The 25,113-nt window shown below is 42.5% G+C and overlaps 1 protein-coding gene across 2 annotated transcripts; it reads right to left on the bottom strand.

The window, feature by feature from the left end:
• Positions 1 to 11: 11 nt before the first annotated feature.
• ALAS2 (5'-aminolevulinate synthase 2) lies at positions 12 to 24,373 on the bottom strand. Of its 2 annotated transcripts, XM_069463410.1 has the most exons (11): positions 24,346 to 24,373; positions 19,177 to 19,372; positions 18,387 to 18,509; positions 17,447 to 17,557; positions 12,606 to 12,828; positions 11,867 to 12,051; positions 8,711 to 8,890; positions 6,102 to 6,266; positions 5,270 to 5,538; positions 4,004 to 4,166; positions 12 to 297 (listed from the first exon to the last, which is right to left on the bottom strand). In XM_069463410.1, the coding sequence occupies exons 2-11, from the start codon at positions 19,355 to 19,357 to the stop codon at positions 134 to 136; spliced, it is 1,764 nt and encodes a 587-aa protein (XP_069319511.1). In that variant the 5' UTR covers positions 19,358 to 19,372; positions 24,346 to 24,373; the 3' UTR covers positions 12 to 133. The 2 variants fall into 2 exon arrangements, with proteins under 2 accessions (XP_069319511.1, XP_069319512.1); XM_069463411.1 differs by lacking the exon at positions 17,447 to 17,557.
• Between the last annotated feature and the right edge of the window lie 740 nt (positions 24,374 to 25,113).

Genomic DNA, 25,113 nt, shown 5'->3' with positions numbered 1-25,113 from the left:
GCTACAAATGCTGCAGTTTGCTCTTTATTTTTAGACTTAAGTCAGCTAGAGGCACACAACAAAGCAGAGGACAAGAGGAGGGCCAACCCCAAGTGCAGTGCAGGTGGGGTGGGGGGCCGAGGCAGCTGGCTTTTCAGGCGTAGGTGGTGACATACTGGGGCCCCATGTTCCCAAAGTAGGAACGTTCCCACTCACTCATGAGCTCGAAGTGCACAGGACGGTGACAGAAATTGCAGGCAGCCACAGACACATCCTGTAGGGGCAGCCCCACCTCAGTCCAAGCTACCAGCAGCTTCTCTGAAGGTGGTAGGGGGAGGGAAGGGAAAGAATTAGTTAGACTAGGTCTTCCAAATCTTGCGTCATGGTACATATAGGCCAAGATATTGATACCCTCAACCTCTCGAGGTGCCTCAGGGCCAGAAGTAGCCTCCTCTGTTTGCTCCAGTGTGTGCCATGAATGTTACCGTTTGTGGGTGCCAGGATGTATAAAAGATTGGGAAGCACTCTTGTGACACAATTGGAAGCCATACTGTTTTGCCCTGGACCACTCTCTAAGTATAGGATATACTCTGGCCCAAGAAGTGAATGTATTTGCTTGGAAACTCTTAGCCTGGTGAAGAAGATGACACTGACAGTAACCATACTGTGCCATTGGTGCTGTGACCAGGGGCCCTGGAGGATGAGAACGCAGAGGAGGGAACCTGACCCAACTCTAGGAAGTGCCTCAGGTGTGTGCCAGGGCTATGTTCTTGGCCTTTTCTATGTTCATGCCCTTGGTAATCTCATCTAGTCTAATGGCTTTAAATACCATTTCTATGCTGATGGTTCTGAAATTTTCATCTCCAGATCAGACCTCTCTACTGATTTCCAGAATTTTATATCCAATGGCCTTTCTGCATTTTTACCTGAATGTCTAATAGGCATCTTTAACTTATGAGTACAACTGAGCTGCTCATGTCCCTACCTTGTGCCAATCCTGCTCTACTTTTAGCCTTTCCTATCTCAGTTGATGGCAATTCCAGTTGTACAGTCCAAACAGTTCAGAGCCATCCTTTATTTTTCTCTATTACCCTACGTTCCATCTATCAGCAAATACCATTGGCTCCACCTTCAAAAATCTGACCACTTCTCACCACCTCCATTGCAATCATTAGGTCTGAGCCAGTGTCATCTTTCACTTGGAATGTTACAGTAGCCCTCTACTGGGTCTCCCCGCTTCCACTCTTGCTCCCTTTCAGTGTATTCTCAACATAGAAGTCAGAACAATTTGTTAAAGCCTGAGTCAGATAAGTCAGTTCTCTGCTCAGATCCTTCCAGGGGCTCTGAGTAAAAGCCCAAATCCTTCCGATGGTCTATAATACTCTACACAGTCTGGCCCCACTTTGCCTACATCTGCTCAATTTTTTGTCTCCCATTTGCTTACACCACTCCATCCATACTTCTCTTCTTACTATTAGTCAAATATACAAGGAATACTCCTGTGTCTTCCCTGCCTTAGGCTATTCCCTCTGCCTAGGATGCCCTTCCCTTAGATGTCTGCCCAGGTAACTTCTTTACCTCCTTCAAATCTTTGCTCAAATGTCACCTCAGTGGTCTCTACCCTTGCCACTCTAATACTTCAACTGTCCTCCAAACTAGCCCCTGGGGGCAGGGACTAATTCCTATCCCCCTCATCCTGCTTTATTTTTTCCCATAGCTCTTAGAACTAACATGGTGTTTAATTTGTTTATTTTAAAAATGTTTTTTGACTATCCCCTTCCACTAGAATGTAAGTTCCAGAAGGGTAGGAATTTTGTCTCTGGTTTGTTTACTATTAGATCCCCAGCACCTAGAAGTGTCTAGTATGCAGTAAGCACTTGGTAAATATTTGTTGAAATAATGAATGAAAGGATGCCTGAATTAAGTCTAGAAGATGAAGGGAAGTAAGCTAGAGGAGGGGGTGAGGAAGGGCATTCCAATCAGAAGAAAGTAGCATTAACAAATTCCCAGAGGTAAGAGAGCCTAGCAAAGTGAGGGAAGTGCAAGTCATTTATTGTAGTTGGAGAAGTAAAATGCTTGTGGGGAAGAGGTGAGGGCATAGAGATCGCCATGTAGTAGGCATTGAATGCCATGCCAAGGAGCTTTGACTCTGTTCTATAGGCCAGTGGCTTCCAAATTTTGGACCATACATCCCTATCAGTACAAGCATTTTAGCATGTACCTCTGATCTCTGTATATTTATTTATATACTATATACATGTTTCATTGTCAGTCTGTATATGAAAGATCAGTATCAGTAATGCTTAATTTTCTGTTTTTAAGATTAAAAATAAACATAACATTCTAATATGTATTCTAGTCCCTCACGCAATAGGTCATATTGCATACCTCATCTTGGAGGCCACCTCTCTAGAGTCTGAACAATAGTGAAACGACGTGGTTTAAGCAAGGGAGCAATATGGTCAGCTTCTTAGAAAAATCTCTCTGGAAGTCAGTGGGAGAAGGGATTGGAAAGGAACAACAGAGATACAGAAAAATTAGGAAGGAATCATGTTGATATGGATTAAAGAAGTGGTGGGGAGAAAAGACAACAGATTTGAGAGAGGTTGTAGAGAGCATTTGCAGGATTTCAGGGTGGGTTGGCTGTGGGATTGAGGGACTGGTGGAGCCATGGTGGATGCCTCTCATGTATTTTCCTGCAAAAGCCCAGCCTACATGGACATTCAGACAACTGAGAGTTCTGAAATCGAAGCCCAGAGCAATAAAGAAGACTGAACAAAAGGCCTGGGAGTCTGGGTCATCAACTCAGAGAGGCAGCAGACCTAGTGGTTATGACCATGGAGGTAGAGACAGATCCCCAGTTCCAACCTAGTAGCTGTGTGACCTTGGGCCAGTGACTATATACTTTTATGCCTCAATTTCCACATATTGCAAAATAAAAATGAGAATAGCATCTCAACCTCATGAAGTTGTGAGGATGTGAGGAGTTAATACATGCAAAGTGTTTAGAACAGTGTTTGGCACATGGTAAGTACTCAATAAATGCTATCCAGCATTATTTAATGTTTTTAAGTGAATGAATAAATGGTGTCTACCTACCTTGTCTTCCTTGAACTCTCTTTCCTATCTTTAGATCATTGCTCATGGAATTCCCTTATTCTGGAATATCCTCACACCATAGTCACATGTACTTTACTGTGCAACACAAAAACTTCCTCACCCACAAAGCCTCTCCAATTTCATTCTTCCCACTCTCTCCAGCCATAACGAGCTCACTCCCTCTAGTTTCTAAAACACTAGAGCTCATGATACTGGACCAGTATATCTATGTCTGGCTGCTCTGCTAGACCATAAAACTGTACCTAACAGAAATCCAGGAAACTTTAGGTGAATTTACTAAACTGGAATTTTCAGGGTAAAACTCAAAAACCATTCAGGTTTACAAGCCTCTCAATCTAGTCCCTTGTTTTGCATTGTGTTGTCTTTGTAGACTCAGATTGACACTCCTCTCCCCAACTCCATTCCTACTATCTTACATCCCAATGACACCTGATTATTATTCTTAATATATCCCAAGCTGCTTCTCACTCTCTTCCTTGACTTTCTTCATGCTCTCCCCTCTGCTAGAAATACCTCTTCCACACCCTCTTTCATCCAATATCACTCACCTTGCAAAACTCAGCTCAGGTGTCACCTCCACTAGGAAGCCTGTTCTGAATCCTCCAGGCTGGGTCAGGCCCCTCTTCTCTGTTCCCACAACTCCCCCACGCACTGCCTTTGTTAAGCTTTGATCACCTTTTAATATCATTGTTTGTGTACACCATGGTGTCCCCAAACAAACTGGAGCCTTACAGGTCTAGGGTCTGTTTCTCATTTATCTGTGACCCTAGTATAGGAGATGGCACACAAGAGATGTTCCAGAAATATTTTTTGAACTGCATGGTCTCTGTCCTCTCAACTTCTCCTTCAGATCCTGGGGCTGAGGGGAGGGAGAGTGCTGTAGGCATCCATATTGAGAACTTACCCACAAAATCTTCCATCATCTGAGGGCTGTGATGGGGGGAGGGTGCCAGGCGCAGCAGCTCCTCACCCCTTGGGACAGTTGGGTAGTTGATAGCCTGCACATAGATGCCGTGCTTGGAGAGCAGGAGATCACAGAGCTTGCTGTTGAGCGCTGCATCACCCACCTAGACTCAGGAGAAAGGCCTGTCAGTACCTGCCACCCTGATCCCACCATGACTAGCTCCATTAAGTAGGTAGAGGGAACTAGATTAGGGAATATCATTGAATTTTGGGGCAGATTTTTTTCATAAGGGGCTTAGTCAGCGGCAGCTCCAGAATTGCCATGAAGGAGGAGCTCAGAGCCGGCAATCCAGTTTGAAGGGTGTGAGGTGGAGGTGACTCCAGGGGCCTTGTCTCGAAGCTATTTGCAGAGCAAGCACACCAGTTTTACTTAGCTGGCATGCTAATTTGGGGTGGTTCTGGATGGGAATATAAACTCCCCAAGCCACCTCTGGGGTGCTGTAACTGGGTTAGTTCATAAGATGGGTGTTTATAAATGCAGTCTTTCAAGGAAATACTGGGATAGCCTAAGGAGCAGTGACTCTTTCTCATCCATAAATTTGTCACAAAAACGTGTCCTTCCCATGCCCTGAGTTACTGACTCACACAAATAGCACAAATTGATGTCATTTAAGAAATAAGTAGCAGTTCATTTTTAACAACAGTAAACACTCATACATAGTTGGGGATCCAAAATAGCAGCTAGTCCTGTGGCTTTTGATTTTATTTTTCTGACCTCAATTCTCAGTAAACATATGTTTTGTACCATGACCATAAATACACATGTTTACACATACATGTACATATATACGTACACAAAATTGAAACAAATGTCTCATAAAATGATACACATAGTATGTATGATGTACTCCAATGCTTTCTATTCTATTTCTTTCATTTTTTAATGCCAATCATAACCCACCAAACTGATTTTGTGACCCACTAGTGGTCTTGATCCACAGTTTGAAAAACACTGAATTACAGGCCATGAGTACTCAATATTGTGCAGGTCAGGAAAGTCTAATAAGCATGAGGTAATAGCTGATGCAAAGAAGAAATTGGCTAATCCAGAATGGCTGATAATGTTTCAAAAAGGGGAACAAAGCTGGCAATAAGGAGGACAGTTAGCAGGAAAGCAAAGAGTTGAAGCAGGTGTCAGTTTGCTGGGAGTGGAAAGGCTCCCAGAAGAGATAGATGGGGAAGGCAATGGGCAGGATGGGGCTCTCACCCGGATGGGGATGATGTGGCTGGGGCAGGGGATGACAGGAAGGCCCCTATCCATTAGTAGCTGGCGCATGTGCTTGACGTTGCGCTGGTGGGCCCGCCTCAGGGCTTGGCCCTCCTCTCCCTTGAGCACACGCACAGATTCCAGAGCCCCAGAGAGCACCATGGGGGGCAGTGAAGTGGTGAAGATGAAGCCTGCAGCATAGGAGCGCACCATGTCCACCAAGTCACGGGTGCTGGCAATGTAACCACCCACACAGCCAAAGGCCTTGCCTGGAGAGAGGGAGGAAGAAGATATGAGCAAATCCCATAATCAGTCCCCAGAGGAACAGGATCACATCCCAGGTAACACAGAGAGATGCACCAGAAGCTGGGGCTCCAGACTGTCTTCCCAAGCCTCTACTCATCTCTCCTGTCCATGACAAGGCAGTCAGAGCTGATAATTCTGCTGCTTTGAGATAGGACTTTCAAGTCCTGCCATATGCAATGACTAGATAGGGAGGAGCTGGGTGGGGACCTTTAGCTGGTTAGGGCCATGAGTGGAGCTAAGATGAAGCTTGGGGGTGGGAATGGAGAGAGGTTAAAACATAGCTTTCCACTTAAGTTGAACTTGGCTATTTGGCCCAGCTCAGGGATCTCCAAAAAACCCTCCCAGACTTTCTCAGCAACTCTGCAATGGGATGGGAGTGGAGGGAGGGACTCCAGGAGGACAGCACCCTGGGGCTGTGAATTCTGCCCAAACAACTCCTGCAGCTTTGTTAGGGGGATAGAGAAAAGGATTTTGTAGGGGCTCCTCTCTGGATTCTATATAAGGGAGGCTCAAGGCATTCACTCACCAAGAGTTCCAGAGATGATGTCAATCTTGTGCATAATTCCATCGCGCTCCCCAATCCCAGCGCCCCGGGACCCATACAGTCCTACGGCGTGGACTTCATCCACAAAGGTCAAGGCCCCGTACTGGTGGGCCACATCACACAATTCCTCGAGGGGACAGATGGCACCTGAGCAAAGCCAAGGGATAGAGGTAGGAGATCATAACCCTCCCCCAGCTCTGTCTGCAGGGTGGAATATCCCATTCATGCCTACTTTATGTTGGCAAAGGGTGTTGTAGAGAGGGAGGAGGATGGATACCCTCATTTGGGACTATTCCAAACCTCTTTGCATGCATCAACTGTTTGTACCCCACCCTTGTCTTAGGGGTATGTGTGTGTGTGTTTTCCCCAGCCTGGGATCAAGGCTTGGGGCTCTGTCTTTCTGTTTTTACTTCATTCTGATTGTCCTCCTGTTTATACTATTTTCAGCCTCTCTCTGCCTCCTTTGTTTTTTTTTTCTGCAAGTCTGTGTGTACACTAATACCATCCCTCTGTACTCCCTGGAAACTGTTGAGGTATAGGGAGTTGGAATATAGAAGAAACTTCTTCAGATAGAAACAGGGGCTCCAGGACAAGATTAAAGAATGTGAGCATTTGATAGGAAAATATGAGAGGAGCCAACTACAGAAAGTAGAGCCTGAGACAAAGAAGACAGTGTGATGGTTCAAGCATCATTTCAATGGGAGAAATTCAGCCCTAGGATTGACAGTTTAGGCAGTTTACACCAAAAAAATAAGGAACCAGTCATTTGCAATAATATCAGGAAGTAGAATGGTATCAACAAGATTTCCACTAAAGAAATACTAAATTTGAATAGTCTCAGTAGTAGAAATATGCAAAAGAGATGATTTTACTTTATTGCTAGTTGTAGAAATGTGAGAGTGGGCACGACAGTAAGTTCCTTACATATAGTAACTCATTTAATTCTCACAGCTATTTAATTGTTATCACCTCCATGTTGCAAATAAGGCAACTGAGAACTGAGACACAGAGAAATTAAGAAGCTTGCTAAAGCTACTAAGTTGTCATTCTGGGATTTGAAGATGGACAGTATGGTTTTAGAGCTTGTGTGCATAACCATTGCATGGTGATGATGGAACCTATGTTAGCTAAATCAGGGAGTACTATGGATGCTCTCTTGTTTCAGTTGTAAAAGTGAGAAACTGAAATGAGGTGAGGACCTCTTCCCTTAAATAAATCTGGAAGGGGATGCCTACAACACATGATTTCTGCCCCATAGGGCCAGCAATAGAAAGCTTTGGGCGTTGTTTCAGTTGGGAGAAGAAAGGAGATAGGAGGGTGAAGGTCATTTTTTTCTACTAAAGCATAATAAATGTATCAACTTCCATCATCTCTAATTCTTACAACCAGGTAAGAATTTTTTTTCAAGGAGCTTACAGTTTATTGTATCACAAAATTAAAATGAAAACTCCAATAGAAAAATGAATAAGGGAAAAGAACAACTTACGTTTTAGAAAATTTCAAATAGCTAATAAACAAATGAAAAACATTCAATTTCACTTGCAAACAAACAAATGAAAATTAAAATAATGGGATACCATTTTTACCTGTCAAAGTACAACATGTGTTTTGATGGTAATATGCAATGTGTGGGTGAAGTGGTCTCTCTCAAGTGCTTCAATTAGAAGCATATTTTTTTCTTTTTTATTTCAGCATATTATGGGGGTGCAAATGTTTAGGTTATGTATATTGCCCTTGCCCCTCCCCCCCCAGTCAGAGCTTCAAGCGTGTCCATCCCCCAGATGGTGCGCACAGCACCCATTAGGTGTGTATATAGCCATCCCCTCCTTCCCCTCCCATCTGCCCGACACCCGATGAATGTTATTACTATATGTGCACTTAAGTGTTGATCAGTTAAAACCAATTCGATGGTGAGTGCGTGTGGTGCTTATTTTTGCAAGAGCAAGAATTGTGCCTTGAGAGAAATTGAGACTCAGAGAGTTAAAGAGTTACCCAAGGTCATATAGCCATTGTCAAAGGTGGGATTTGAACTTAGGTCTCTCTGACTTAAAAACCTGTTTTGATCTCAGTGCTTCATACTGGACCTTGAAAAAAAATCCTAGGCAATGGTTTGTGAAATTTTCCATTGTAAGAAACCAAACACTGTATGATTAATTTGCACATCATTTCTAATAGGGGGAGTATCACAAGAGGGAATTGGAGTTACACGTCCTAGTGTGCACATACTCGTATTGGCACCAATTTTCTGAGCCACCCAAGACTAATTGGATGCCATGTCTCAACTTTAGCTTCTTTACCTGTAAGATGAGTGTAATAGCTGCCTCCATCCTTTGGCATTTACTAGCTGTGTGACCTTGGACAAGTTACTCCATTTGTTTACGTCTCAGTTTCCTCATATAAAAAATAAAAAATAAAAATAGCACCTACCTCATAGAATTGTTGTAAAGATTAAATGAATTGATACATGTAAAATTTTTCTTGGCATATAATAAGAACTCTATAAGTGTTAGCTGTTATTATTATCATTATTATCATCATGGATTTTGTGAGACCAATACTAGTAACCTACACTCACTCACACATATACATACCATCCATAGAGTGAACAGTCTCGAAGGCCACAATTTTAGGTATCTCAGGGCTGGACTTCTCCAGAAGTTTCTTTAAGTGGTCAGGGTCATTGTGCCTGAAGACAAACTTGGCTACTCCACTGTTGCGGATACCTTGGATCATGGAAGCATGATTGCCTGCATCTGAGTAAATCTCACACCCTGATAAAACAGATGCATAATTTTTAAGCCTCTACATCAGTACTCTCACTTCACTTCTCAGGTCTGACCTGGCAGGGCGAAAGAGCTAACCCTCTCTTCCCGTTGAGAAACCTGCTCTGCTTTCTCCTCCTCTGGAAGCCATTGCAATACCTCTTTCTCCCTTGGAAGGACTTCCCTGCCCTGAAATTCTGACCTTTACACCCTTCCCTCCAGTTATCTATAACCCCAGTCTGGCCTCTGAATGTCTTTGGGTGGAGGAAAATTTAATTTATCAGGAAGCTTTAGAGTTTCTTAAGGACAGGACCTAGATTCCTTCTCCCCGATATATAAGATCAAGACTTGGAAAGGGGTTTTAACCCAAGGAATGTTTGTTCACTGGTCTAGATGAAATCCCACCTCTTATAGGTATCACCCATCTGCTTATAGTTACATGGATGGATACTTATCAGGCTTTCACTGTTGAAATCATAAGCTCATGGCATGTCAGAGCTGAGAGGGCCACTAGTGATCATTGAATCCAGCCCCTTTAGTGTCCAGAGAGGGCAAGGCCTTTCTCTAGGACCTGAGGAATTCAGAGGTTTTTACTGGGCAATGCTGGGAGGGCACCTGGGGGTGGGGAATTGGTAGATGGAGTTGATTCCTGTGCCTGCAAAATTGTACTGCCATCAAGGAACTGTGGCTTTTCATAAGAGTAGGGGATAACTGCTGCTTGAGAAAATGAATCATGGCTTCCTGGAGGACATGGCTTGAAGGAAAAGCAGACTAGGAGTTTCTTGAGAGCACAAACAACATTTTAAAAAATATTTCTGTCCCTGGTATTTAATATAAGGTTAATTACATAGTAGATTCTAAGTAAATATTTCTTGAATGAATGGATGAATAAACCAATGACTTATTTATAAGGGAGTGAATGAGCATATGAATGAATATATTACTGAACTAATGAGTGCGAGGAGGGATGTCAAAAGATGAGACTGAAGAGATATGTAGAAGGCAGATTATTGAGAGCTTCAGAAGCCATGATAAGGAGTTTGGATTTGGTTTTAAGGGCAATGGAGATCCATTAAAGGGTTTTGATCAGGGGAATAACAAGGATAGGTTTGCATTTTTAAAGCCATTCTGACTGTTGTGAAGAGTAGATTGTAGAAGGGCAAAGGTGAAATTTAAAAGATGATGGTCTAGGCTAGGATGGTGACAGTAGAGATGGAATGAAGTTGAATTCTAATGGCTAAGGAGGGGATTGACTGATAAAAGTCTTGAAGATGTTGGGTTTAGTTGGGGCTTATGGGTGACCTCAGAAAAAACTTTTTGAGAAGTGGTGGTGATGTTTACAGTGTGCTGAAGAAAAAATCAGCAGAAGGTGATGAAGCAGATGGCAAGTGTAGAGACTTGTCTCAAGCAGTTTGCCTGTTACAGGGAGGAGAGAGATAAGGCAGTAGCTGAGGACTGATGAGGGGTTGAGGCAATGGTTTTGTTTTGTTTTTCAGGATGCAAGAGACTTGAACATGTTTAAAGAGAGGGAGAGGCTGAAGATACAGGAGGGAGGGAGAGAGCTGATAGATCAAGATTCCCAGGGAGATAGAGGGGGATGGGACACAGAGCACCAGTGGAAGGAGTGGTGTCAACAAGAAAAAGGACACTTCTTCCACTGTGAAAGGAGAGAAGGAACGAGGAGAGGACACGTGGAGATGCTTGTGAGTTTGTAGGTACTTTGTGGCTAGGAGTAGAGGACACTGCTATCTGGTGTCTTCTATTTTCAGTGTAGTAGGAGGTAAGGTCACCTGTTGACGGTGGAGGATTAGGGAGGTATGGGAAGGCTGAGGACAATGGGGATTTGGTAGAACTTCTCCAGAGACTTAGAAAACTGACATGGGAAACAGGCTTGCCAGAGAGCATAAAGAATCCAATAGAGGTAAGGACTCATGATTTTTTAGTGGCTCCTCTCTGAGCAATTATATGAGCTCAGGATTGACATAGGGAAGGTGGAGAGTTGCATTCATCTGGGGTTGTGGCTGTGATGGAAGGATGACAAGATATATGAGGTGAGGACATTATTGGCTAGAGAGTGGGAGAATGGGAAGATGGGATCCAATGTACAAGTGAAGAGATTGGCTTTAGGCAAGGGAGTGATATGCCTTCCATTGTAAGAGGAAAGAATGAGGGAAGGGTAGATGAACAAGCAAGTAAATTTGCAGGCTTCGTGGCAATAAATAAGGAGTTCCTCTGGAGACCATTATCCTAAGTGAAGTATCTCAGGAACGGAAAACAAATACCACATGTTCTCACTTGTAAGTGGGAGCTAAACAATGGGTATACATTGTTTACTCATACATACAAAGTGGTCATACAAAGTGATATAATGGACATTAGAAACCAAGAAGGGGGGATGTTACGTAGCAGGTGAGGGATCAAAAATTACCTGTCAGGTACAATGTACACTATTTTGGTGACATGTACACTTAAAGCCCTGACTGCACCACTGTACAATCCATCCATGTAACAAAAAGCATTTGTACTCCCTAAATCTATCCAAATAAATAAAAAATAAGGAGTTCCTCTCTGGTGACTTTTGTTTTCTTTGTGAAGTAAAATGTGAGGTTATTTGCTAATTGTGAAGGTGGTAGTAGTCAGAAGTTTTAGAAGAGGGAAGAAAGTTTGAAAAAGCTTCTGTAGAGACATAAATGGACTATTTTTGAATATTAAGAGCCCAGTTGAGTTGGGAGGTGATAAATTTATGATGTTTCCCTTCTGTGGGGTTGAGTGACGCTCCCAAGTAGTGGTCGCCTACCTAGGTGCAGAAGGAGAGAAATCAGAGGGGTATAATCATCCAGTGTTGAGGATAGGCAAGGTGAATAAGAAGGAAGGCCAATGGGAGCAAGGGAACTCATAATAGAGGGAAGGATCAACGGAGGCAGTGAGACTGGATGCTGTTTTTCAGGACACTAGCCCTTAAGAAAACTCAGGCCTTGGACTTACCTGGCAGGATCTTGGCCAAGGTGAAGAGAGTAGAGTCATTGGCCACAAAGCAAGAAGAGAAGAGCAGGGCTGAGTCCTTCTGGTGCAGCTCAGCCAGTTCCTGTTCAAGTTCCACATGAAACTTACTGGTGCCTGAGATGTTGCGGGTGCCACCAGCTCCAGCTCCATGACGCTGCAGGGTCTCCCTGGCCAGGAGAAAACAGGGGAGACAAGGAGAAGAAAAAGCCCTTGTCAAGCACTGGGGAACTAGATAGGTTTCCCTTCTCTGATGGAGGTCAACACTGACTTAGTGATCCTATATGAACTATGTCCTATGTGGCCAAGTAGAGAGGATGGGAAGGATGGGGAGACATGGACCCTCCTTCTAGGGCTAGAGACACTCAGGGATGGAGAAAGAAACTCGCTTGAGGTTGAGCAGTTTGGAGGACCTAGAAGGGGTGACATACCATCTCTGGAAATACTAATTCCACAGCTGGATTAAGAGCTCATGGAGAGTAGGCCTTTCTTGGTCTCTCATCCTTCTCTTCCATTGCACTGGACACCCAAGAGTTTGGAAAATGTGGTGTGTTGACTGACTTAGTTCATTTCCAAGGAATAGATATGCTTGAGAACTTTTGACTAAAGGGCTAGTGGTGGAACCCAGGTTTCTACTGTCAATTCTGCCTTTTCCTTCTATGTGTGGTTTTGCACCTTCTCTGGGTATGTCCCCGCAGCTCATGGCCCAGACCCTACTACTCACTGTGTGGCCTGCAAGACCCGAGGGTGCCTACTCATGCCCAGGTAGTCATTACTGCACCAGACAGACACATCTTTTGAGGCCACAGATGCCTCAGAGAAGTGTTGGGCAAAGGGGTATGCATCGGCCCAGCGGTTCACAGTCTTGAACACACGGTAGGTATGATCCTGTTTCTTCTCCATGATCTTGTCCCTAAAAAACTGGTCATAACCAAAGGTATGGTTTCCTGCAGGAGTAGAGATGGGGATAAAAATAATTCATTTTAAATTTATTCCTGGCTAGTCCCTATTTTATCCATATGTTGATTTTGAGTTCTTCAATTCTCTTTCCACATATTCATTTATTTGCTCAGTCATTGACTTACTGGTCCACATTAACTCCACTATTTTATTCAACCATCCCTTTGCCTACTCACTCACTCAGTAATCCATTCCCACATTCACTCAGGCTTTCTAACCTTGGCATGACCTCATCTCTCTTTCTGGGGTTAGTGTGGCATCACCCTACTAGAATTACTACTTCCAGTCTCAGTGGTAGGAGGATCAATAGAACTAGTTTCTAGTCATCTCTTTGTCACTTCCAAGCTGAGTGACCTTGAACAAGTCATGAATCCTCTCTCTTAGTTTTAATGTCCTCATCTTTAGAATGGGGTTAATAATATTTTCCTTGAAGAGTTGTGAGCATCTGATTACAGACAGCATATAACACACCCAAACTAACATCTGGCACATAGTAATGGTAGTTGTATTACTACTATAGTAATAGTAGTGGTAGTAGAACTAATAAAAATAGCTGATATTTACTTATATTATTATAGCTAACATTTAATGAATGCCTAACACATATAAGGCCTTCTTCCAGGAACGTTCTAAATATTATTTCATTTACTCACAACAATCTTATGTGGAAAGTTCTATTAGTGTCTCCATTTTACAGATGAAGTAACTGAGGCATAAAGAGGTTAGGTAACTTGATCAAGGTCATGCAGCAAGTAGGTGTCCAGCAAATAAATGACTCAGAGCCCACTTCCTTAACCACTACCACTACAAAATGGGACAACTCTATTTTCAGGATCGATTGAAATAATATATGTGAATGGGCTTGTTAAACTCTAGAACTCTATACATGAGACAGAAATCATGATTGTTTCAGACAGCAACTTACATGGTTATTGGGGGTGTAAATTGGTAACATTCTTGCTGCAGGGATGTTTGGAAATATGTATCAAAAGTTTTTTAAATATCATTCTGAATGGGAAAAAATTGAAACCATTCCCACTTAGATCTGGAACCAGACAAAGATGCCCAGTATCCCCACTTCTATTCAACATAGTGCTGGAAGTCCTTGCTAGAGCAATTAGACAAGAGAGGAGAATTAAGGGCATCCAAATGGGGGCAGAAGAGATCAAACTCTCACTCTTTGCTGATGATATGATATTATATCTAGAAAACCCCAAGGATTCCACCAAGAGACTCCTGGAATTGATAAATGAATTCAGTAAAGTCTCAGGATACAAAATTAATACACACAAATCAGAGGTATTCTTATACGCCAATAACAGTCAAGCTGAAATTCAAATAAAAAAATGCAGTAGCTTTTACAATAGCCTCAAAGAAAATCAAATATCTAGGTATATATTTAACAAAAGACTAAGAGACATATACAGGGGGAACTACGAAACACTAAGAAAAGAAACTGTAGAAGATGTAAACAGATGGAAAAATCTACCTTGCTCATAGATTGGTAGAATCAACATTGTTAAAATGTTCATACTACTTAAAGTGATCTACAGAATTAATGCAATCCCCATCAAAGTACCATCGTCATTCTTTACAGATATAGAAAAAAATTCTATGCTTTGTATGGAACCAGAGAAGACCTCGTATAGCCAAAGCAATCTTAAGCAAAAAGAACAAACTGGAAGGTATCAGTCTACCAGACTTCAAGCTGTACTATAAGGCTATAGTAACTAAAACAGCATGGTATTTGCACAAGAATGGAGACATAGACCAATGGAACAGGACTGAGAATGCTGATATAAAACCATCCTCATATAGCCATCTAATCTTTGACAAAGCAGACAAAAATATACACTGGGGAAAAGAATCCCTTTTCAGTAAATGGTGCTGGAAAAACTGGATAGCTACATGCAGAAGACTGAAACTGGATCCCCACCTCTCTCCTCTTACAAAAATCAATTCACAATGGATAAAAGACTTAAACCTAAGGCATGAAACCTTAAGAATCCTAGAAGAAAATGTAGGGAAGACTCTTTCAGACATTGGCCTAGGCAAAGAATTTTTGAGGAAGACCCCCAAAGTAATCACAGCAGCTACAAAAATAAATAAATGGGACCTGATCAAATTAAAAAGCTTTTGCACAGCCAAGGAAACTATCATTAGAGTGAATAGACAACCTACAGAATGGGAGAAAGTATTTGCTTTCTACACACCCAATAAAGGGCTGATAACAGGAATCTATATAGACCCTAAAAAAATCAAACAACTTCATCAATAAATGGGCAAAGGACATGAACAGAAACTTTTCAAAAGAAGACAGAATAACGGCCAGCAAACATATAAAAAAGTGCTCAACATCTCTAATCATTAGGGAAATGCAAATCAAAACCACAATGAGATATCACTTTACTCCAGTGAGATTGGCCTTTATCAAAAAATCCCAAAGAAACAGATGCTGGCGAGGATGTGGAGAGATAGGAACACTCTTACACTGCTTGTGGGACTGCAAATTAGTGCAACCTCTGTGGAAAAGAATGTGGAGATACCTCAAAGAGCTACAAGTAGAACTACCATTTGATCCAGCAATAGCACTATTAGGCATCTACCCAAAGGAACAAGAGTCATTCTATAATAAAGACATCTGCACTCGGATGTTTATGGCAGCACAATTCACTATTGCAAGGATGTGGAAACAACCCAAGTGCCCGTCAATCCATGAAGTGGATTAACAAAATATGGTATATGTATGCAATGGAATACTACTCAGTTATAAGAAACAACAGTGACCTAGCACCTCTTATATTTTCCTGTATAGAGCTTGAGCCCATCCTCCGAAGTGAGGTATCAGAAAAATGGAAGAGTAGGCACCACATGTACTTGCCATCAAACTGGCACTGACTGATCAACACTAAGGTGCTCACATGTTAGTAATATTCTTTGAGGGTAGGGGGGTTGGGGTGGGTAAACTCACAACTAATGGACGTGGTGAGTGCTGTAGGGAGGAAAGGGCATGTCTCAAATCATGGTTGAGATGTAGCAAAGTCATAACATGTAACCAAAATGTTTGTATCCCCATAATTTCCTGAAATAAAAATAAAATAAAATAAAATAAACCCTTGGGTAAAAAAAAAAAAAGAGTTTTTAAAATGCACATACTGACCTACCTAGGGAAATATTTGCACCAAATTTAACATACAAATGACTAATAGCCAGAATTTATTTTTTAAAACTCTGAAAAATTACTATGAAAGATTTCAACCCAGTTGAAAAATGGGCAAAGAATATGAAAAAAAAATTCAATAAATGTAGGGAAAGATTCCTAATAAGGGAAAATAAAACTGAGAAAACAAATTTTCACCTATCAATTGATAAATATTTAAAAGTTTGATAATATCAAGTGCTGGTAAGGTTGTGAGAATATGGATACCCTCCTTGATAACTGGTACAGCCATGTTGGAGGGACAAGTGGCAATATTTATTAATATTAAAAATATGCACACCCTTACACCTCAAGAATTTTCACCTCTGAGTGTTTATACTAGAGAAATACTTGCCTATGTGCACAAGGAGGCAGATTCAAGGATGTTTGTTGCACCACTGTTTGTAATAGGAAAAATTGGAAGCAGCCAAATAGAGGAATAGCCAAATAATCTCTAGTATATCTATACTGCAAAATATTAGGAAACATTGAAAAGTGAGGTAGATATATATGTATTAACATGGAAGGATCACCCAGGCATATTGTTGAGTAAAAAAATAAGAATGCCACAGACCAAAATATATAGCAAGATATCATTAGGTAAAAAAACAAAAACTGAGTACTATACATTTATATGTATGTAAAACCAACATGTAATCTAAACTAGAAGAATACAAAAAAATTGGAAACAACTTAAATTATAGGTGCTTGATTAACTGAATGAGGTTTTATCCATACTACAGAACACACTTCAACAATTAATAATGATTATGCAGCTCTATGTTTATGGACAGAGGATGATGTCCACAACATATTGTTAAGTGAACAATACAGCATAACAAAATCTGGGTAGAATAAGATCACATTTCTAATAAAAACGTGTGTGGTAAGAGGAGTGGAGTGCGTGTGTGTAGTGCTCAGAATGATTTAAATATCCATCTTTATACTTTCCTATATCTGTTGAAAAATACTTTACAATGAATCATATTCCTTTTATGTTAGAAAAATAAAGCAAATTCCATTATGAAAATGAATATAAACACATGCAAGAGTGGAGAAAAGGCTCTCTATGAAGGCTGAGAGTTTTTGAGGGAAGCATGGAGAAGAAATAATGGGAGTAAGCCTAATATTTAATGAGGCCTTGTAAAAAGCTAGAAACATTTCCATAAATGTAATTTTATTTTCTCCTCATGGTAACCTGTTGAGATAGGTATTAAAATCCCACTGAAGGAAAGTGACTTTACCTGCCAAAGTGCACAGATCCAGCAAGTGCCAGCATTAAAATTTAAACTCAGATTCCCTTTTGTTCCGAAGTCCTTCCATGCCCTTTCCTCTACTATGTCAGAAGCCCTTTCAGATCTCCTTTCCTATTCTGATCCCCTTTATTTCCACCTCAGCAAACTCACCAAGCATATTGTTCTGAATCAGGTGTGTGACCTTCCCTGAAATCTGCTCTTGCTCCTGCGGACTGGAGAATGGCTTCCTCAGGCTGATTGAGGCCAGGGAGCTGGGCAGCTCTGAAAGGGAGTGTGGGATTCATTGGCCATGAAGAGAGGAGGATAAAAAGAAAGCATATATTATCCTCTTTAAGCTCAATGCAGTATATGAAAATTCAACTTTATAAAGTAGGTAAGCCTTCTGGAGAGAGGAGAAATCTTCTGCAAAGTAGGCTCCTATTCATCTCCCTGAGTGGAGACTCCTATAATGTCAGGAAACCTTCCATAAGGTGAATCACACTTCTCCCCACTAAGATTTTCCCTTGAGTGAGGTAACTGGGGCAGCCAACGTGGGTCCTACACTTGGGAAGTAGGTGTAGTGCAGTGCACCTAACTCTTATTTTCTGAACATCATTTCAAAATTCTGGTCCTTAATGATATCCCCAAAGGGCCTATGAAAGATGTCAACAGTGTGGCCATCTCTCAAGTGTGATTATCTTGGGTGGTCTGCATCCGTTGAGTTGAGCTGGAGCTCCACCCTTCTAAAGGGTGTATGTACTCCTAACCTTTTATGTTTCGTGCAAATACAGATTCTTATAGAGTAGTCTGGCTTAAACATGGGAACCCAGCCTGTTGGGATCCATCTAGCCACCTGAAAGAGGGGAGGCAGAATTTTAGAGGATTCATCTTAGACTGATGTCTGAAAGTTACAGGAGCCTGTGCATATGTGTGTGTTTGGAAGGGTGTGCTTCAGCATATAGTCTAACCTATTGCCTACCATGGCTCCCCTGGAAAAGATTAGACTACTGTCATGGGATGTGCACTAAGCTGCCCTTGGATTAGCCTAGCTCAGGACTGTGATGAAGTGGGTTCAAGAATTAGGTTGCATAAAGTGGAACTTGACTCCAACCTGTCTTGAAAGCCTTCACATCCTCCTGGACTTCTGGGGCTGCCTTCTGCACAATCTTGCTCTTCCCATCCTGGAGTTCTGACAGCATGAAGGGACAGTGGCCCTTGGCCCAAGATGGAGAGTCTATACAAAATAAGAGAGTAATTGGGGTTGCATTTCTAGCTATAAGTTCAGTTCAATAATGATTACTGAGATTTACTGTATCCCAAAGCCCTAGCTCAGGCTATGGTACAGACACAGAGATAGATGAGTCTGGTCTCTGTGCTAGGGGAGCTTCTAAGCTGGTGAGAATGGCACACGCTAAAGACACATTGTGAACAGTGCTGGGATGGGAGGGAGGACAGGGGCTACAGAAGCCCAGAAGAGGGAGGGGACATGACCCAGAACTGGAATTGGACAAGCTGGAACTGGGAGGTCTAGGCAGGCTTCACAGAGGATATGATGCCCAAGCTTAGTGTCAAATGAGAAATACGAGATACTCTGGTACAGGGTATGGGAGACGTATTTTGACAGGATCAAAGGCACAGAATCTTGAGAAAATAGGACTGATTCAGGCAATTTTAAATAGTTTCAGTATGGCTGGAGTATAGTGTATGGGGAGAATGGGAGTGAGACTCTCTAGAGAACCTGGTAGAAGACAGATCCTGGGTATATTTTTGGGCCAGTTCATCCTACCTGGACACTTTTCACATGAACCCTCCTAAGTATTAGGCAATGATGGCCAATATGACTTATAACCTTGTCCACAGGACCCAGACATTCTTCCCTTTTGCCAGCAGCCTCTTCTTACCTCCTCCAGCCTTTGTTGCCTTAAGGTGGATTTGAGAACAGATTGGTCCTTGGGTGGCCAAAATAGGACAGCGTCCAATACCAAGCAGGAACTTATGAGTCTTCACTACCTTGCCTAGGATGCCTGTGGGGCCCCGGGCAAACACTGGACAGTACTGTAGCAACATGACTGCTGCCACCATCTTGAACCTGAAGCCCTGCAGAAGATACAGAAGAGATGAGATTCCATCGTGAGGGCCAGCCAAAAGCCAAGGGTGATTCCCGTGTTTGATCTTTTGCCTTTAGTTTCCCACCCAAAGCTTGCTGCCCTCCTCAGAGATGCCTTTATTGTCCTTCCAGGGAAAGAACTTCTTTCTTAATGTTAAAATGTACCAATGGGGTATGAGAGAGGAAGAAATAGGAAACTGACCATTAGACAAAGGGCTGAAGGAAAGACTTCTAATTGGAGGTGAAAAAGCCTGGATTCTGAGTCAGAGTCTGCCACTGACCCCTTCTGTGATGGTGAGGATCATTGAAGTGTATTTGTGTATGGCAGGATGAGAATTGACAATCCACCCACCCTCTAATCAATACCTAAGGCCAAGAATCTTTCTAAGAATATTGGCCTTAGCAAAGTGAAGATTTAGCCTGATAATGCAAACAGATGCCATTGACTAGAGCTCCTGAGGCTTTGCCCAGAGACTTTCCTGAGCAAGCTCAGCCAGAGAGAGAGAAGGAGCTTGAGGCCACAGGTACCAAGAGATCCAAAGAACAGGAAGAAATGGCAGGCCCTAGGTCCTACAGACTTTGTGCCACCAGGCTTGTACCTTGCTGTGTTTGAATTTGCATTAGGATTTTGGATAAGCACAGATAAAGGAGGAGGTGAAAGCAAATCCCAAGGGAGCTAGAAGACAAGGCACAAAGGCATAGTCTACGGGTTAGTGAAAGAGGCAGAGGCCAAGACAGAGGAGAGAAAGGGGACAGAACAAAGATCAGAAAAAGAAAAACCAAATGGCACATAACTATTCAATAAATATTTATTGAATTTGGGAGTAAATTAATGAATGAACAGAGTCTTAAATGGGGGAAAGAGAAGGGCAGTAGGGAAAGAGTTAGAAGAAAAGAAAATTTAGGGAAGATAAAGGAGGAGAGTAGAGAGAGAACAAAGGTGTGGTGGCAGTGGTGGAGTTAGAAGAACAGAAATTGAGGAAGAGAAATAGATCAAAGCCAGAGGTAAAGGTGACAGAGTAAAGATGAGAACAGACATGGGAAGAAGGACTGATTTGGAAAGCCAGGGGACAAAGGATGATGAAAAATACAGAAGGATAAGGAAAGAGACTGAGATGAAAGAAAGAGACGAGGGTGGGGTGTGCATCACATAGTGGTAGAAGCAGATGCAGACAGAGGGGCACAAAAGGAACACGAGAAGAGAGATGAAGGAGACTATAGGAATATACAAAGACTTATAAAACTGAGAGCAGAAGAGGAGAAAAATCCAGCAGGAGCAGAGAGTTAGCCAGACACAAAAATAAAAGGAGAAAAGCTGCCAGAGATTAAGGAGGATTAAGCAACAAACAAAAGTTCAGGGAAGAGGAGCATGACCCTATTAAAGGAGACGAGAGAGGCACTGAGGGACAGAGAGAAGAGAGTAGAGAAAATGACAAGATCAAAGGATAGAGACAGAGAAGTGGCTAAAAGGGGAGATGAGGATTGTGAAGAGGGAAGGCTCAGAGATACCAAAAGAAGGACAGCTAGAGAGAGCAAGAGGAAGAAACAGACAAAAAAAAAGCGAAAATTGGAAAGCCAGGATCAAAGGGTGAGACAAGATAAGGGACAGTACAATGGGAGAGATATGGGGGAACTTGGGAGGACTAAGGCCTGGGCACTGCCAAGAAAGCTACTGAGTAGACTCTAACAGAACTCTCAGTACCTGAAGACTTATGTTGTGAGGGAAAGGTGAGCAGGAGGACTTCATGGCTCTGTCCTCACATGGCAGCCTCCTTCACCTCCCTCTCTTCCTGATCTCATAAAGTGAGCACCCTCCCCTTATCTCACAGAGCAATCTCTTCCCATTTTTCCATCCCAGAGCATCCTTCTCCCACTCGCATAGACTGTCACAGCAGTCTGGGTTGGTATGTGGGGCCAAGGCATGTAGGCCCTGAAATTGGAAAAGGAAGGATTGTTGTTGAAAGGACTAAATGAAACAATCCATGTTAAGCCTTTAGGATAGTGCCTGGCAACATAGTAAGTGTTCAATAAATGTTAGCTTTTCTTATTTAAATTTCAACTCTCTAAACTCCCTTGTTGGACATTCTAGCACAAGTCCTCTCTCTCGGTCTTGGCTCTCATCAGCAGTCAAATGTGAGGTAATTATACCTACCTCACATGGGAGGTAATGAATTGCATCCATTGCCTACTTCATATCTGAAGATAGGGGTTTCCCTTCCCCTGCCTGGCTGTGAAGGTTAAAGCACTTGAGGCTGAGCCTGCAGAACATAGATAAAGCTCCCAGAGTTTATCACTATTGAGGTCTGACCACTCCCCAAGCTGAGACCAGGGCGTGGGAGAGAAGAGAAACCCCTTCCTGGAATCACGTCTGAGCATCTGGCTGGGGCTGGCCCTGGCTATTGGTGGTGAGGAGAGGTGGATGGCCCAGTGAGAGGCAGGCAAGGCAGATGGCCAAGCTCTAGGCTCCTGCAAACTCCTTCCCCCACCATCAATATTGACAACAATAATGACAACAACATTGGAGTATTTAGTGGGAAGGAAAAACCTCAAGATTAAAGGCAAAGTCCAGTCTTGCCTTGGGATGATGGTGGATTAAAGCCTACTCCCCATGTATAAAAACAAAAGAAATTCAATACACTCATTATATCTAAAGTGCTTTTGGCCATGATATGTTCAGGGTCCTGGGAAAATAAAGACCACTGCTTGGAATTTATTGAATTCTGAAGTTCTTTCAAGTTCCATTTCCCATTTCTTCTCTTCTGATACTTCTTTCCTAGAATTTGTCCTGCTTCACTCTGACTGGCCATCATTATGACCCATGTCCTTGTAGTCTAGTTACCTTGGGCTTTGTTTCCATTCCATCTCACTATCTACCATGAAACTGGAGTGAGTACAATGGAATTAAGGAAACATTTTAGGCAATTTAGGGTATTGAGAGCATAGGATCTGGAGCCAGACTACTTGGATTTGAACCCTGGCTCCATCACTCATTAGCTCTGGGACTTTAGAAAAGTCACTTCCCTGCTCTATATCTTATATCAGTAAAATTAACAAGGTTGATCTGCTTCATAGGAACATTGTGAAGATTCCATAAGATAATCCATACAAACTATTTAGAAGAGTAGCCATCCCAGAATGAACACTGAAAAAGTGTTAGCTATTATTTTTTCCTGTTTTCTATGTAGGGAAAGTGAAGGTACAGCCAAGGGAAGTCACATCGTGAATATACCAGGCCAGGTCTGAACAGCTAATCTCTCAATCTTGTCACAATTTACTTCGTGAACTTGGGGTCTGTACTTCCCTTCTCTGGGCCTTAGTTTCTCCACAGATGTTGGATTAGATAATTTCATAGATTCCATACGATTCTGACAGCCAAACACTCACAGAGCCCTCACTGTGCCAGGCCCTATTGTAAATGCTTCACATGCACTGACTTTGTTAATCCTCATGTCAACCCTTTGATGGGGACACCAAGGCCCCAAAAGTTTAAGTAACCTGTTCAGGTCATAGAACAAGTAGGAGAAGCAGCATTTGAACCTCCAGACGCCACTAACTTAACCACTATGGAGCCATGATTCAAATATTACTACATATTTTCTTGACTGAGGGCCTGACTCCAGGCATCCGCTTGCTGCACTAATATAGGCCCCTTTCCAGGACATTTGCCTTTTGTGACCAAAAGCCTTTACCAAAGGAACTGAAGTAGAATTTCAGGTACTGTTGAACCTTCATTCATTTATTCATTCTACCATTTAACAATATATACACCCAACTGTGTGGTAATGCTCACCAGGAATCTCCTTAAAACAATGCTTTCAACCAGGGGGATGGTGAAATTTCAGGCCAAGTGACAGATCATCACTCAAAGGTTGTCCTTGTACCTTTAAAATCCTCTCTCATGTCAGCATCCCATCTACAGTCCCCAGAGGTCAAAAGGGCCAACCACAACTCTACCCCAGCAGAGGGCCAGAAACCACACATTGCAGCATTCCTTGCCCTCCCTCCTTTTGTGGCCTGCTTTGCAAGAATCAGTTAAGTCTGGAGAGGAAGTGGTCACTTCTCTTCAGGAGTTGGAAACATCAGGTCTTACTTCCCTTTCTAGCACCCCTTCCCAACCACTGAAGAATCATATAGAATTTTAGATACCTCCAATCAGAGAATCATAAATTCATAGAAACAAAAAAATTTAAAAGACCACAAAATCAAAACTAGAAAGAGTAGTAGCAGTCATAGGTCAAATCTTTTGTTCAGCAGGTGAATGATTTGCCTAGTGTCTCACAGTAAATTACGGTGAGAATACAAGTCTGTTGACTTTCTGCATAGTGACACTATGTTCCTCTTCCACTTTCTCCCCTTATTTGTGCTAATTATTCATCTCTCAATTCCCTCACATCTCTCCTTACTCAATTCATCATTCCCATCTCCCCCTCATCCCCTTAGTTATCCTCCCTAGCTCTGGCCCCCAAGGCTCTGACCCACTGAGCACTGCTATGAGCCCAGCAGGAAGAGGGAGTCAAAAGGAGGGGGAATGGAGAATTTCAGGAAGAAATATTCAGACATCTTTCTTCATAGAGAAGTAGAGAAGGAGAGGAAGAGAGAGACAGAAACACAGAGACTGAAAGATAGAGAGTTCAAGAAAGAGGAGAGAGAAATTTAGAGGAAAAAATACAGTGAGAACACAGAGGAAGGAAAAATAAGAGAAGGTGAGAGTGTAAGAGAGTGAGAAGTGAAGTGAGTGAAAACTAAGAAAAGAGAAAACAAAGAAAGAAGAGACAGAGGAAAGCTGAAAACAAGAGAAGACAGGAAGAGACACAGGGGGAGAAAAAAAAAGATAATGACAATGAAACAGATCCTAAGAAACAGACAAAGGGAAAGTGAGATCTAGTCAGGCCAGAGTAAGTGTGTGCAGCCTTGATGTGGGCAGGCAGACCAGAGAAGGCACCAGTCTGAAAGCAGCTCTTACCTGTTGCCCTGCACTGAGGACGAACGAACCATGGGTGGGTGCTGTGGGTTAGGAACTGGTATTTATCCCTTCCCCCTGGCTCAGCTCCACCCACCCCGCCTTCTGCTGGTCTGGCCCTGCATTGGCCCCAAAGGTATCTCAGGCCCTTGCTAGAGATAAAACCCAAAGTAGTGTCTTCTTTTCTCCCCACCCCACCCCCAGCTCTGGCTCTTCTCTGTTTTCTTTCTCTTCTCTCTCCGTAGTAGTAAAATGAGCTCATTAGGGCTTTGGAATCAGACCATCCATATAGAGAGCTAGGGCACCTTGAGCAAAACCACCTCCCTGACCCTTGGTCTTTTCAACTACAAAAGGAGGGTAATAAAACACAGAAGCTACTGTAGCATAAGTGGGAAGGGCTCTGGAGTCCAACTGAGCATACAGTGTTGTGCTTATGGGCTCTAACAACTAGTTTCCACAGACTACATCCCAGGGTGTTGTAACAATTCAGTAACATCATGCAGAGAAAACATTTAGCACAATTCCTGATCCAAAGAAATAACAGCTCATGTTGATTCAGTGCTTACTATGCACCAAATACCTTGTTGAGTGCTTTACAGGGATTAATTTAGCCTCATAAGGACCTTAAGAAACCTCTTTTCTCTTCTCTTCCCTTCTCTTCTCTTCTTTCTCAGAATACACAATTAAAAATTTGAGGTTCTCTGTCTTCTCTTTTATCCACTCCTTCTCCCTTATTTTCTTCACCTTTTTCACTCTCTTCTTCCCCTTTCC

This window comes from Eulemur rufifrons, chromosome 30, assembly GCF_041146395.1.
Source record: "Eulemur rufifrons isolate Redbay chromosome 30, OSU_ERuf_1, whole genome shotgun sequence".
Taxonomy (NCBI): domain Eukaryota; kingdom Metazoa; phylum Chordata; class Mammalia; order Primates; family Lemuridae; genus Eulemur; species Eulemur rufifrons.
Note: the sequence above shows the minus strand (reverse complement) of the source record. Positions and strands in the feature narration are given on the sequence as shown.